This window comes from Solea solea, chromosome 16 (assembly GCF_958295425.1).
Source record: "Solea solea chromosome 16, fSolSol10.1, whole genome shotgun sequence".
NCBI lineage: Eukaryota > Metazoa > Chordata > Actinopteri > Pleuronectiformes > Soleidae > Solea > Solea solea.
The window spans coordinates 5,149,611-5,164,213 of NC_081149.1; the positions used below are offsets into that span (position 1 = coordinate 5,149,611).

General features: G+C 39.2%; 2 protein-coding genes across 2 annotated transcripts; both read right to left on the reverse strand.

The window, feature by feature from the left end:
- Positions 1-258: 258 nt before the first annotated feature.
- Positions 259-7,910, reverse strand: nucb1 (nucleobindin 1). The gene is made up of 14 exons (XM_058653553.1): positions 7,829-7,910; positions 6,586-6,671; positions 6,364-6,481; positions 6,111-6,218; positions 5,856-5,988; positions 4,952-5,055; positions 3,999-4,184; positions 3,812-3,902; positions 3,679-3,737; positions 3,426-3,518; positions 2,821-2,910; positions 1,590-1,760; positions 1,281-1,398; positions 259-585 (listed from the first exon to the last, which is right to left on the reverse strand). The coding sequence occupies exons 3-14, from the start codon at positions 6,475-6,477 to the stop codon at positions 506-508; spliced, it is 1,347 nt and encodes a 448-aa protein (XP_058509536.1). The 5' UTR covers positions 6,478-6,481; positions 6,586-6,671; positions 7,829-7,910; the 3' UTR covers positions 259-505.
- Positions 7,911-8,616: 706 nt separating this feature from the next.
- Positions 8,617-11,869, reverse strand: ccndx (cyclin Dx). Its single transcript, XM_058654364.1, has 4 exons — positions 11,250-11,869; positions 10,935-11,150; positions 9,880-10,233; positions 8,617-8,839 (listed from the first exon to the last, which is right to left on the reverse strand). The coding sequence occupies exons 1-4, from the start codon at positions 11,517-11,519 to the stop codon at positions 8,690-8,692; spliced, it is 990 nt and encodes a 329-aa protein (XP_058510347.1). The 5' UTR covers positions 11,520-11,869; the 3' UTR covers positions 8,617-8,689.
- Between the last annotated feature and the right edge of the window lie 2,734 nt (positions 11,870-14,603).

A 14,603-nucleotide genomic window follows, 5' to 3' on the forward strand; every position in this document is an offset into this window, starting at 1 on the left:
AATAAAAAGTTATTTCTGTTTATTTGTGTTATTTAAACAGTCATTTCACATCATAAATGTTGTTTTTATTATATTTATATCATTCCATATCAAAACTAAACACTTTCTCCACTCATTTTGAAATATCGCAAAAACATCATTCATAAATATTATTGCGACATCCTGATGGAATATTGGGATATAATCATTTTAAACTCATATCGCCGCCCAAATGTTGGGTGTAGATGCAGATAATGACACGTGTGTGTGAAGTTAAGATGTTTTAAATAAAGACTTTATTTTTCTTTCAGAGGTGTATTTGAATGTTTCAACACTGACGGATTTCTGAGAATACGATGAAAATACCAACGTCGACCACAGACACGAACAAACGATACGACGACAACAATAGAGTCTGTCTGAATTCACACCAGTGTGTGTGTGTATCAGTGCAAATCAGAGAGTGTGTGTGTGTGTGTGTGTGTGTGTGTGTGTGTGTGTGTGTGCGCGTGTGTGCGTGTGTGTGTTAAGGCTGTACAGGCAGGTTCTGTGGAGGCTCGGCAGGAAGATTATTTGGGACTTCAGCCTCCTGATCAGCTTTTGTTTCTGTGAACGACAATAAGGAGAGGAGGAGCAGAAACAGAAAAAGAAGAATAAAAGGGAAGGAATAGAAGAAGTAAGAAAAGAAGGAGGAGGGGAGGACAAGAAGGAACAGAAGGAGAATGAGAAGAAGAAACAGAATGAGGAGAAGGTATAGAAGAAGAAGAGTAAAAGAAGAATGAAAAGAAAAAGAAGACAAAAAGAGAAGGGATGGAAAAGAAGGAATAGAATGAGGAGGAGAGGAAAAGGAGAAGAAGGTATAAAAGAAGGAAAAGAGGAAAAGAATGAATAGAATAAGGAGAAGACAAAAAAGAGAAGAAGGAATGGAAAAGAGGGAATAGGAGGAGAAGAAGGAGAGGTAAGAAGATAAAAAGGAGAAGGGATAAAAGAAGAAGGGGAAAAGAGGGAATAGATGGAGAAGAAGAAGGAGAAGTAAGGAGATACAAAGGAGAAGGGATAAAAGAAGAAGGGGAAAAGAGGGAATAGATGGAGAAGAAGACGACGAGAAGAAGGAACAAAAGATGATGAAGAAGAAGACAAACATTTAGACAAAAGAATAGAAGATGAAGAACAAAAAGAAAAAGACAAAGAAAGAAGAGGATGAAGAATAAATAGAAATAAAGAGCAGAAGGAGAATATTCACTGTCAGATTAAATTCACACCGAACACAGTTTTCATTTCTCAAGCTTTTTTTTTTCTACCTTTCTCTTCAGGTTGCGGTGCCTTTGGTTGAAACTGCAGTTCTCCGTTAGGACCAGCAGGGGGCAGCGCATCTGCCACCTGCTGCTCCTTCTGTCTCTGAGACATCTCTAACACCGCCTGAAAAACACGATAGAAATATAGACAAAAGAATAAATTATAGTGTATAACAGCAGTTTTACATAGATTTAGGTGCATTTTTATTTATTAAAGGTCACATGAGGGAAAATCAGAGGCAGGACCAGGACTCGACTGAGTGCAGAAAACAAAAACATGGATCTGAACAGGGTCAGGTCTTGTGGCTCAGTTACCTGCTGGTACTCCCTCTTCTGGGCCTCCAGCGCTTTGCCCCTCTCGTTTAGCAGCTCCTGCTCCTGGTGCAGAGTCTCCACCCTCCTCTTTAGCTCCTCCTCTTTGTCCCTGAGCTCCACCTCAAAGCGCTGCAGCTCCTCCTCCGTGTACGCCGGCTTGGCGTCCAGAGTCTGGAGGAAAAAAAACAAAATAAAAAACATGAATGAACGAAGGACATTTGTGAATCTTTGTAAACCTCTCGCTCTCCCGATTTAACATCGCAGCACATGGGAGCTGTTCATCCACTTTTGCCACCATCACAATATTTTAACATGTTATTTTGTGACTTCGGTGTTTGGAATCCTTCAGTCTGGATTGTGTCAGTGACACAAACTGGCCACACGAGGCAGCAGAGGACCAGCAGCACCTGTGCCCCAGTGAGGTAAAATCGACGATTTTTTCGGGAGAGAAACGTCAGTTTGCTGTTGTTAAAGTCTGTCTAACAGTGACATTATCAGGTCAATATACACAACAGACTTTCGCTGATGTCTCACATCACAGTTAGATGTAAACAGCATGAGGTGAATTCAAATTTCAGAGTCCTGGGCCACAAATGTACCGTCTACACTGGGATGTCCCAAATCAAGCGGACAACTCCGGGTCTGACATGGATTCAGCCCGGAGTTCAAACGGCCTCGTTCTGCTGCAGCTGCCCTCATTACAGTCAAAACATTCATGTGATGTCATTTATTCTTCAGCAGGACAAACTGTACAACCACAGAGTTCATAGACACTCACAATGTTCTTCACGGCACTTAAAACGCCTCTCTGAGAACAAACCAGTCCTGCTGCAGCACACGCCCCCCGTGCAGACGGCAAACCTCAACTTGAACCACATTGAACATATATACACACACACACATATATGTATATATATATATATATATATATATATATATATATATATATATATATATATATAAATACACACACACACACGTATATGTATATATATAGACATACATACAACTTGAACCACATTGAACATATATACACACACATATATATATATGTATATATATATATATATATATATATATATATATATATATATATATATATATATATATATATATATATATATACACACACACACACACACACACACACATATATGTACATACATATATACACACACATATACACATATGTAAACACACATAAAAATAAGACTGATCCACTCCTCATTACCTCCCACTCTCTAGGATTATGAAACTCCCGCTTCTCTGTGGATTTGAGGAACTCGTCCAGGCTGACCAGTCGGTCCTTGTTTGTATCCACCTTCAAAAACACAGACATGAAGACGTTCTCATCAGTTCAAAGGTTTTATATTTATGTCAGGAGCTGGGGTCAGCTGAGGCCACCGAGGTTTTTACAATAGAAAACTAAACATATTTGGAGTTTCCATGTTTAACTGAAGGCTTCATAAATTCATCCAACACACTTGGAGGGAAAGAGTGAGGCATATTCAGCTCCAGATATATCACCAATGAATACTGATACATTTGACTTATTGTACAGAGAAAATTAGAATCACAACCACAATGTTTATTTAACCTCCACTGACCATGGAAGTTTCCGTCTACACAGGTTTCTCTTAACTAAAACAATGTTAACATGTTTTTTTAAAAGCAATTTAACGTCCAAAAGGGCCAATAAGATATTTTTGACCTTGACCTTTGACCTCCCAAACTGTCTGCCATAGTAGAAAGTTTTTTTTAAGGTTTTCATAATCAGAATACTAAATTAACCCATTAACAAGAGCAGGGAGATGAGAGAAAGTAGTGAAGACTCACGTTGTTCATGATGTGCTCCCTCATCCTCAGTCTCTCTTCCTCCATCTCCATCATGTCGTCCTCCTCGTTCTTTGGGTCGTAGACTTTCTCCAGCTGGAGGAAGTGGGAGATGAAGAGATGTTAGCGGGCAGCAGCAGGGACGCTCTCAGCATCAACATAAAAACTTTTAATTCCTTAAAGGACGAGCTAAAACCGACGATCGTAATCGTCATGTTCCCTCAGGAGATCTTTCTGAGCTCTTCTTTTTTTTTACCTCCTTCGTGAAGAGAGCCTCCAACTCCTGCTCGTCTAAAAGCCCGTCTTCGTTTGTGTCTAAAACAAGGAGGAGAAGTGTGATAAATATGCTTTATCTAAATCTCAATGAGGTGTTGAGTTTAGAGACCCACCGTGCAGTTTAAAGAAGGTTTTAGGGTTGAACTCCTGCGGATCCAGTCCGTCCGTCTCCTCCCAAACTTCCCGCAGCTGAGCGACGCTACCCTGAACACAGAGCAGGAAAAATGCGTTCAAAAATCTCGATTTTTCCTTCACCCGTTTCCTCCGAAAAACAAACACGGACGTTTCCCTGTCGCTCACCGGAGCGTTGACTTTGGGATGCTGGCTGTGTTTCTCCTTCAGCTCCTGCATCCTCTTCTCCTCCTTCTCCCTCTTCTCCTGGTCCAGGCCCTTCAGATACTCCCGCCTCTCGTGCTCCTTCAGCATCTCGTAGCGCTTGAACTCCTCGTGTCGCTCAGCGTCGTAGTTCTCCAGGTCCTTTGTGGCCTGGACAGAGAGGTTTTTGGTTTGTTTTAGGTTCTTAAGCCAATTCTAAAAAATTGACTTATCATCTTTGAATTACGTTTTTCTGTGACAATATCTCATGAGGTTTAAAATCTATGACACAGCCAAACTAGACCAAACTGAAGCGTGACTCAAAATATTACATCACAACTAAGACTGCAACAATTAACCTTCTCCTTAAATGTGAATATTTTCTGGTTTCTTTGCTCGACATAACAAAGAAATAATTTAAAACTGGATAATTAAATTTTTTTTGACCAAATAAGGACCAAACTATTCTCTTAATTGGGGAAATAATCAACATATTACTTGATGATGAAAATAATCATGAGTTGCAGCCCTAGTCACAGCAAATTAAACTGTAATCTTAATTAATTCCTTTTAGAAAAAAATTGTCCAACCCCATCATATTTAAATGCTGAATATATCAGACCAAAGTCCATAGAGAAAAGTGGTGATTTAATCTTGTGGAAACACGGGAGCTGCTTGTGTGCTGCTGCCTCGTGTGGTCGGTTTGTGTCACTTAGGTGACGCTGAACGAAGGAATTCAAACACTGAAGTCACGAAACACTTAAACTTACTGATGGAGGCAGCGCTGGATCGACAACATCCATGGGCCGTGATGTAAAATCGCTTATTTTCTATATGGAATTTGGTGCAGGAAGCTTTATAAAAATCTTTATAGCTTAAAAAAAACCAGATCATAACACATCATGGACGGCTTTCATCACTGACTGCTGGGCTCTTACCGTGGAGATGAGCAGCTCCAGGTCTTTGGCCTCAAACGTGTTTTGATTGTGTGGATCCAGATGTTCAAACTGCCTGAGCAGGGAGGCGTGGTCCATCTGCTCTCCTGCACAGTTAACAACAACAACACATCTATGACTAAACAACACACTGGACGACCGACAAACATGCTGTATGTACAAGAAAAATGTCTCTGTGTGGAAATAACTGATTTTACTGAAAAAACAGAGAATCATTTTTTGTTTCAGAGATTTGTTTTGGGGCGTCGGTGAAATACGGTCGCTGACTAAATACGGCGACCGCTGGCCGCAGTCTGATGCCAAGTGGTGCGAACACACGACTTTTGCTGACTTTATCCGGCACATTAGCTTCATATATAAAATCCTCTGAGGCTGGAAGTTTGTGTAAAACACTGTGCTCCACTGTGCAGCCACCAACAGCACACTTGTCCCTCCACGTTGACATAATACCGCTCTTCCTCCCTCGGCTGCACTCTCACATTTTATAGGGACAAGGTGGAGCTAAGGTGGAGCTCTCCAAGTAAACTTACTGGTGGGTGGTAACAGAGTCCCAAATATAAGTATTGAAATGGTTAAAAAGTTGATTTTGCATAATATGTCCCCTTTAATAATTAAAACCAGTTTCTCTGATTTTCAGGTTCTGGTTTCTGCTTTCTTAGCTTCATATCACAAGTAAATTTTTTTTTTTGGACAAAACAAGACATTTAAGAAACATCATTCATTTAGACAGCCTTAACAAAGTGTTAACTTAACCGTAACTAGTTAATGCCTAAGCCTTAGCTTAACCTAAACCCAAGTCTTCACCCTCAAAAAATCCTTTAAAGATCAAAATTTGTCCTCATAGCCCATTACACACACGTACACAAACGTACACACACATACTCACTCTGTGTGTTGGTGCTGTCCATTTTGGCCTTCAGCAGCATCCTGAGACGAGACACCTCCTGACGCTTCAGCTCATCCAAGCGAGTCCTGACGTGATGACTGACCAGGTCCAGTTCTTTACTGAGACGACCGTTCTGATGGACAACACACACACATTAATACACACAGACACACACACACACACACACACGGGTAAGGAGAAAAGCTTGTGTGTGACTGAAACAGGTTCAACACAAAAAAAACCTTAAATAAATACCTTAATATCTTCTGTGTTAGCCGTCTGCAGCTTCTCTCTGAAGTGAGGGTCTGTCTCCAGAACCTCGATCACCTCTCTCAGATACCTGTCGTAGTAAAGCCCGGTGTCCTGCAACAGAGTGTGAGTGCATATTATTTATTTATTTATTTATTTATATATATATATATACATACATACATATACATATATATATATATATATATATATCTCATCATGTGTGGTAGAATAACAAAGACAAAAAAGCACAAATGACCCCATTCTCCTCCTGCTCTTCCTCTTTGACTTCTTGGTTTCCTCCATTGCGCTCGATGGGCACCGACCACACACTGGCAGAGACGGAGAGAAGCAGCAGCAGCAGCAGCCTCATCCTCCTTCACAATAAAACACAGAAGACGAGGGACTGATTAAAATAGTCACATCATGACATTAGGGCCACAACGATTATTTGATAATAATCCGAGGGACTCAAACTGACCTGGGGGCCAGTGAACTTCTAGTCTGGTCAGGAGGGGGTGAAGGGCTGGTCAGGTGGAGAACGTCCAACAGTTCAGGAAAAATGATCTGTGTGGTGATTAGAAATTAAAATTACTTAAGCGCCCACTTATTAATTAATATTGTTCACCCATGAGTTTGAGACCCGTGGATTAATGGTTTTAGTATTTATTCAATAATTAAAACTAGTTTTCTGATTTCTCAGCTTCTTAAATGTGTTTATTTTCCAGTTTCTTTGCTCCATATAACAAAGAAATCACTAAAACCTGACTGATTTATCGATTATGAAAATGATTTATTGGTTGCAGGCAGTTCTAGATGACACCTTCACTTTTTGAAACTACATGAACATAACATCAGGTATAAGGTATAAACATGACACAGAACTGCTTATGAATGGGTTTGAGTCTCATGTTTATAACCTTATACGTGATATAATTTACTAAATACCCATATACATATAATAACAGAATGTATAAGGGGATAAACGTGAAACAAAATGTCCTATATGTCAAAGTAGTCACTATTAACAGTGCATTGGCTTTAGACAACGAGATTTGGCAGTGGCTGTTGATTATTATTAGTATTACTATTATTATAACTATAAGCCGAATGCACAATGTGACCTTAGAGATTCATATAAGCTGAAAAAGTCATCACTTTTTTGTAATCATTAAACACCGAGGTAAAAACCAAAATAAAATATCAAATTTTCTTCGTGCGGTTTCAAGTATGAAATCTTACGGGAAATTTGACACAATATGACAAGGACACAGTCGCTGTGGGACACCGGGAGTGTTAAATATTAAGTATAGAACATATAGAAGCACATTTTAATGAGAATAAAAAGGTTTCATGGCATTGTTTTTTTATTTGTAGGTGGTTATAGCTAACGAGCTCACGAATTGGGGGATGATGCGACAACAACATTTTAGAACCGAAACCTAGACATTTCTGTGGCTGCAATCACACGTGAGATGTGTGTGAAAACTAACGTGGGATTTCAACAACATTAAAGCACTCCTTCGTTCTTAAAGAGTTTAATCTTAACAGCGATGTAAATGGCTAATTGTAGCCGTGGCTGTTGCAGGGAAAACATCTAGTACCGTTCTTTCAGCGCCATTTCTCTCATCATTTTAACACTTTACATGAAATACTGAGTAGTAGTTAAATCCATAAAATTAAATATGTCACTGCAGAGGAATGTCTTTTAAAAACAAACTTACCACAGCAGTTCAATCTTTAATTCCTGATTCCTAATGCTGCAATCTCGGACGTGTACTTGTGTCGCAAAATGTTGACGTCATGACGCGAGGCGCTGTGCCGCTTTCAGGGACAGCAGTAAAATACTGATTTGTCATGAAAACGAACGTAAACCGAATGCTAAATTTAATTATTACATCCATTTACCTATTTTACGAGTAAAAACATGTATTTATGTAATTGTTTTCAAAATTTTCTGAAACCTTGAAAGCTGCCATTTCAAGTTCGCAAAATGTTCCGAATAGCATTTGAAGGCATCATCAAACGATAGCTAGCTAGATAGCTAAATAAATAAATAAATAAATAGCTAAATGAATACATTGATAAAAACACATTAGAAATAAAAAGCACACCAAATGTGTTTGTTATGTACAAAACATTTTAATTGTTTGAAAAATAGATTTGCTGTATATTAAATTCAGTACAAAAAAAACACAGTCAAGGCGTGTTGAAATAAATTAGCATTGAAAGGTCACAAAAAAATCACACAATTGCACGTGGTAATAATAATAACAACAATAATAATAATAATAATAATAATAATAATATTAAATTAAATATAATATAAATAGAAAAACAGCATCTAATCCTAGAATAAAATAACAAATAGAAAATAGATAATAATAAAAATATGGCACATGGAAAACACGGAGTTGAGGAATAAATAAAGTTGAAATAAATTAATAGAAACACTCAATAATAATAATAATAATAATAATTTTAAAACATGTCAAACCACGGCTGAGCATTTTTGAGGTCATTTTTCAATTTATATCAGTTTGACTGATGAACGTGAAGCTTTTTGATTGATTCACACTTTTGATTCAGAAATCAATGTCTCTCATGTCTGTGGGTGTCCCGGCGCGCTCGTCCTCCACGTCCTCGTCCTTGTCCGCATGTCTCTGTTGAATGCCACTGTTCAGCCGCTGCCTGAGGCCGCACTCGATCATGTCACTGTAAGACTCCAGGACGAGCTGAGGACAAACAAGAGAGCGACGACAAACAAACACAGGGTTAAAACGCAAATATCTCTCTGTGTTAGACATGGAAAATACAACACAAATGTTTCTATAAGTAAAACTCCATTAAAATGTTTTATTCTTCAAAAAAAAGTGACCCAAAGGGAAAAAAAATTAAAATAAATAATGTTTAACATTCAAGTTTAAAGGCAGAATAAAGTTTAAATCTGTTATTTTGTTGTGATATTGCTTTTTAAGATCATAACTATGCCTTTTTTTCACTTATCTCACAATTATGACTTCTCGATCACACAATGTTGACTTTTCATTGAAATTGCTCCCATAGCAGGCTAATAAGCTAGTCAGCGGTTAGCTTGCCACTGCTAGCGGGGAAGAGGCTAACGCTAACTAGCGGTTGGTGGCAAGCGCACGGCTGTAGACAACACTTTTTTACACATTTACTTCCACCAAAGACACGTTCTGGTCCCACAAAGTCTGCAGTTAAACCTTGTTTATGTCACAACTGACTTTTTGTCTCACAGTTATAACTTTTAATCTCTTATATCTTATTTATGCCACCATTTTTCTGTCTCTAGTTGTGACCTTGTAATTTAAGTTTTTTATTTCACAACAGACTCTTTTTGTTTATCTCATTGTCTCTTTTAAAATCTCACAATTTTTACTTTATATCTTATAATGTTGACATTTTATCACACAATTTCACATTTTTTGTCTGTAATTATACCCCTTTATTTGAAAATAGTTACTTTGTATCCCAACATTTTGAGTTTTCTATCTCTATTTAGATCTTTTTATATCAATAACTGTGACTTTAATCTCAGAATTGTAACTTTTTTAATCTTACAATATTGACATTTTATCACGCAGTTTTCATACACAGTGTCTAAAAGATTCAGACTCACTTGTGCACTTTTACAATTGTATGATTTTAGACAAAGAACAACTGAGTTAGTTTGTTCAAATAAATCTTTCCTCATTCATTCCTTCCTTCATTCATTCATTCATTCATTCATTCAGTCATTCAGTCTCCTCACCGGGTCAGTGTGACACAGCTCTGCCAGTTGGTCCCTAAGAAAAGTCAGCTGAGCGGGGTCCCTGTGGCCCCTGCTGCTGCTGAGGCCCCTCAGTGCACAGTTGAGTGATGCGGCGGCGACGAGAGAGGGCGGAGCTCCCAGGAAGCGAGAGTCACACACACACATGGCAGCCAGAGTGTCACTGTGTCTCCTGAGGGTGGACAGAAGCTCCTCGTCGTCCTCCTCCTCACCGCTGTCTCCTCCTCTTCCTCCTCTTTGCTGCTCCACAGAGGACAGGAAGTGAGGGAGGAAGTCCTGAGGGGTCACCGCCGCTGTGTCCCACCTGAGGGTGGCGAGGACAACGCGTTCCATCTCCTGATGGAAGACGGAAAAATGTTGGTGTTTGTCTGTCGTTTGTTGACATTTTGTCTCATATTTTCACTTCATTTTAAAAATGAAGACTTTTTAACTCACAACTTTGACTTTTATCAACATTTTTGACTTTTTTTCCTTCTATTTCTGAAATTGTGACCTTTTTCTTAATCTCTAATGATATACTTAACTTTGACATTTAATCTCATTTTTATTTCTTATTTTATAATTATGACATGTTATCTTTTAATTATTCCCTTCTGTCTCACACTGACGAGTTTGTCTCAACATTATCTCGACTTTTCATCTGTAACAATTACATTTTATCTCACAATTAGGACTTTTAATCTCAAAATATTGACTTTTTTTCTCCACAATTTTGAGTTTCTATCACTAAGTTATGACACTTAACTCACAGTTACTACTTTTTAAAGACTTTTTTTCGGAATTTCTGCCCCTATTCTGTCTAGTCCCTATTCTGCCCACACACTGGACCTTTAATGTTTCCGTATGACGATTATATGGCACAAAAATGAGTAAAACTTGATGTGATATGACTAAAAATCCAGGTTTGACTGGTTCTAAAGAGGTCGAACTCAGGGCAGTGATGTTGTTCTGAGACAGTGAAGACGTCCACACGTCCAGCTGAGGTCAGGTGAGGTCAGATTAGGTCAGATTAGGTCAGGTGAGGTCAGGTGACTCACCCGCAGGGTCGAGGGCGTGAAGTCGTACTCGGCGGCGGCGCACAGAGTGTCGGCACTGACGTTGTCGCACTCTGCCAGTTTGGACGCGATGAGGACGCAGCCGGCGACCAGACAGTACGGGGACACGGGCAGGGACAGCGAGGCGGACAGGAACCTGTCCATCAGAGACACGGACAGCGGGAAGACGGCCTCGTCGCAGCCGCACTCACAGCAGACCTGAAGAAGAGAAGAGACACACACGATCACACACGTCAGCGTCTTCACTAGGACGCACGGGTTCAGGGACAGAGTGGACGGAGACGGAGAGTGTCATACCTCCAGCGCCCACTTGGCGAGCTCCTCCCTGCGCGCCGGCTCTCTCTGGACGAGGGCGACGTAGAGTGCGGACGGCGTGTACCTCTCCTCCACGTGGAGCAGCCTCTGGACGACACGCTGTCCCGACACCGTGGGGTCCCACGCCGCCCGCAGCAGCGGGGGGGACGCCCTGAGGACATCGCCCTGATGCGTGCGGCCCTGCTCCCGACTCTGCTCGTCCTCCACCTCCTCACACCACAGAGACACGGCCACGTCTCCGTCCATGTGCATGTCCCGATGAGTCAAATGTCCAAATGTGGGGGCTTTTTTTCTGTTGTTGACGCTCGCTTGTGCCGGGACGCTGTCCTCTCCTGTGGAAGCTGAGACGAGAGTGTGTCCCCGCTCGAGTGTCTCCACCCTGGGTTTTATACCCGGGGCCAGGAAGAGAGAGAGAGGGAGAGGCTCAGAGAGGGGCGGGGACCTCGAGAGGGACGTAAAATAACAAGAGGGTCAACAACAATGCGGTCGGTGCAACAACAGGTGGGGACGGAGAGCGAGGGGAGGGAGACAAGACGAGAGGACAAGAGAGGGAGTGGCCCGAGGGGACGGAGCAACAGCTTGTGTTCGACAGTGAAAGAGAGAAGGGGCGAGAGACACAGAGGGAGAGAGAGGGAGAGAGAGAAAGAGAGAAAGAGAGAGAGAGAGAGAGAGAGAGAGGTCACCTCCAGACTGTGACAATGGGATGACGGTGTGGTGTTTGTTTACGTGTGTGTGTGTGTGTGTGTGTGTGTGTGTGTGTGTGAAACAAGTGTTTGATTTGAAGATGTTTAAATTATTTAGAGCTTAAATCACATTTTTACTCTCACAGTTTTTGACTTTTATTTGAGTTTTTTCATCATTTGGAAAGTTTATCTCATAATATTAACAATCCCACTCATAATAACTTGACTTGTTTGATCATTTTGAATGTTTAATCTAATGTCCCAATATTTGGACTTTTTTTCTAAATCAAATTATTTTATGATTCATCTTATTTCACCATTTTACTTCATTATTAAGACTTTTTTTCAAACATTTCAGACACTTTGTATCTCATCATTTCAACTATTTAATCTAACATTTGATTTCTGTCGATTATTTTGAAACTTTTATCACATTTCTTCAACAGTTTGTCTCATAAATGATGTTAATGTTTATTCTCACAATTTCCAGTTTTGATCTCATTATTATGACTTTTTTTTTAATCTAATATCTTTGATTCATTTCATAATTTTGAGTTTTGTTTCCAGGTTTTTTTCCCTCAATATTTGGAGAGTTGAGCCTTTTTTTCAGATGTCATCATTCCAACATTTTAGCTCAATATTGTTGACTTATTTCTTCATTTCGAACTTTTATCAAATCTTTCACATTTTTGAATCTGATTATTTCATTTTCCATCTCATAATCTCAACATTTTGAACTCATTGACTTTAGGACTTTATATTAATTTCACGACTGTTTCTCTCACAATGTTGACATTTTATTTCCTAAACCTTGATTCTTTATTATTAATTTCCCAGTTTTTAATCTCATAATCTCACAGTTTTGACACGTTGTGTCTCATAAATTTGACCGTTTATCTTATAATTGTGTCAGAAACCTCAGAAATATGATGTCGACTCAACAGTAACTTTGTTTTGAAAGATTCAAACTCATTTAACTCGTGGGAACTTTTGGAATGAAGTCCATTTTTGGGGGGATTTATACTTCGATAAATAAATGTTGCTGCGTGAAGCTCATATTTATGTCTTTTCGGTCTCATTGTCAAAACAACCTGTGTCCCGTCACTCTCGTGTCAGTCTGCTGCTGGTGTTTAAAGAGCACATGAAGAGGACGGACGAGCAGCCAGAGGGGAGGGCAGGGAGTGAGGGGAGGGCGGGGCCACGTATGTGCAGCAGACAGTGGAGCCGCAGCAGCTCAATGAGACGTTTTTGTGTCTCTTTACAAATCAGTGTCAGACAACAGAGGCTGACCTTCTGCTGCTGCTGCTGCTGCCACACACACACACACACACACACACAGTCATGATAATGAGAGACAAAACTGGAAATCATGAGAATAAACGTTACACAAAAGTCACCATTTATGAGACAAACAGTTGAAATCATGTGATAAAGTCTCAAAATTACAAAATGTGTCAACATTCTGAGACAAAAATCAAAAACTGTTAGATAATAAAGTTTAAATGACGAGATACAAAGTTGAAAAACTCAGATAAATTCTTTTAAAATTATGAGATAAAATGCTGGATTGAAAAGTCCAAATATTGAGATAGAAACTGGAGATAAACTTCAACATTATGAATTTAAATGTTAATATCATAAGATTAACATTTTAAATTATGACATGTTATTAGGAGCAGGAATGTTGAAATGATGAGATTAAAAAGTGATAATACTGAGATAAAGTTGATGAGCTAAAAATAAACAATGTTGGATTGAAAAGTTTAAATTATGAAATAAAATGTCAACATTGTGAACTTCTGAAATTATGGGATAAAAAGTTGAAAAACACAAATAAAAGTCAGAAATTGTGAAATAAAAATGTGATTTAAGAGCTTAAAAAAGTGATTCTTTTGTATGAAAAGTCATAATTTAAACATTCCCTACACAGACACACACACAAACACACACACACAGACACACTTGTAGACACACTTTTCACACACACACACACACACACACTCCCCGGAGGATTCCGCTGATGGTCACAGTGGGGTCGCTCCCCCCACCCCTCTCTCACTCGCTCACCCATAAGTGTGTGTGTGTGTGTGTGTGTGTGTGTCACACTTGTTACAGGTTACAGGTTTCACACATTAAAGGTTTTCAATGACGGCTCACGTTTCAAATGAGACTTAAATGACTGAGCATCAATTATTCATGCATTCATTCATTCATTCAACGTCAGCGCCTGCAGGGATTCACCCTGTCACAGAAAATCTGATTTAAACTTTAAAAAATATATCAATTCTCTATAAAACGTGTTTGTTTTTAGGTCTAATATTAAGGTCTGAGATAGTTTTATTTGTTTTATTGATGTTTCAGCTGTTGTTGTTTTTAACATGCTTTATAAATAAAGTTCTTCAAGACAAAAAGTCAAAATGGTGAGAGAAAGAGACGTCGTTTGAGATAAGAATAATAATAAATATACACATGTATGAGATAAATATTCATAATTACACGAGTAAAAAGTCATGGATTCAACACAACGTCTCATAAAATGTGATTTTAACTTTTCTGCTTATTTTGAAAAATAGAAAAAAAACATTCTGGCTTCGTCTTTTTTTTCATGGAAAGTCAAAATTTTACAAAATTTAAGGTAAAAAACAAAATCATA

What these genes read in the sequence shown, in the direction of transcription:
- nucb1 (XM_058653553.1), bottom strand. Translation starts at nt 6,477, where the DNA reads ATGAGGCTGCTGCTGCTGCTGCTTCTCTCCGTCTCTGCCAGTGTGTGG. An exon ending in AAGAGCAGGAGGAGAATGGG is followed by an intron (nt 6,219 to 6,363) that starts GTCATTTGTGCT and finishes ACTCTGTTGCAG; the next exon opens with GACACCGGGCTTTACTACGA. An exon ending in TGGAGCTGCTCATCTCCACG is followed by an intron (nt 4,185 to 4,951) that starts GTAAGAGCCCAG and finishes CTCTCTGTCCAG; the next exon opens with GCCACAAAGGACCTGGAGAA.
- ccndx (XM_058654364.1), bottom strand. Translation starts at nt 11,519, where the DNA reads ATGCACATGGACGGAGACGTGGCCGTGTCTCTGTGGTGTGAGGAGGTG. An exon ending in TCGCCAAGTGGGCGCTGGAG is followed by an intron (nt 11,151 to 11,249) that starts GTATGACACTCT and finishes TCTCTTCTTCAG; the next exon opens with GTCTGCTGTGAGTGCGGCTG. An exon ending in AGCTGTGTCACACTGACCCG is followed by an intron (nt 8,840 to 9,879) that starts GTGAGGAGACTG and finishes GTTTGTCCTCAG; the next exon opens with CTCGTCCTGGAGTCTTACAG.